General features: G+C 56.1%; 1 protein-coding gene across 1 annotated transcript in view; it reads right to left on the reverse strand.

Annotated features, from left to right (window-relative positions):
• The window catches only part of LOC119593767 (PDF receptor-like), a 172,227-nt gene that overhangs the window by 131,802 nt on the left and 40,186 nt on the right, over window positions 1-239 (reverse strand). The window contains exon 2 of the mRNA XM_037942784.1: window positions 16-123. Coding sequence (XP_037798712.1) covers window positions 16-123 — 108 coding nt within the window. The remainder of the gene's footprint in view (window positions 1-15; window positions 124-239) is intronic.

Consider the following 239-nt stretch of genomic DNA (forward strand, 5'->3'; position numbering starts at 1 on the left):
CTGGCCAGCACTCACGCGACGGATCGACGCCCTTGAGAGGCGGGCACGGCAAGCGAGACACGGTGCCGGCGGGCGTGGGTGGCCAGCAGAGGATCCTGTCCCAGGTTGCGTTGCACCAGCCATCTGTGGGCGGGAGGAGGATAAGGTATTAAATGACATTATAGGTGTGTGAATTGGCTAGGTGTGCATGATGTGCTATAGTCTGTTCATCGGTGTGTTTGATATATCATTGTTAGGCT

The sequence above is a fragment of the Penaeus monodon genome, chromosome 32 (assembly GCF_015228065.2).
Source record: "Penaeus monodon isolate SGIC_2016 chromosome 32, NSTDA_Pmon_1, whole genome shotgun sequence".
Lineage (NCBI taxonomy): Eukaryota > Metazoa > Arthropoda > Malacostraca > Decapoda > Penaeidae > Penaeus > Penaeus monodon.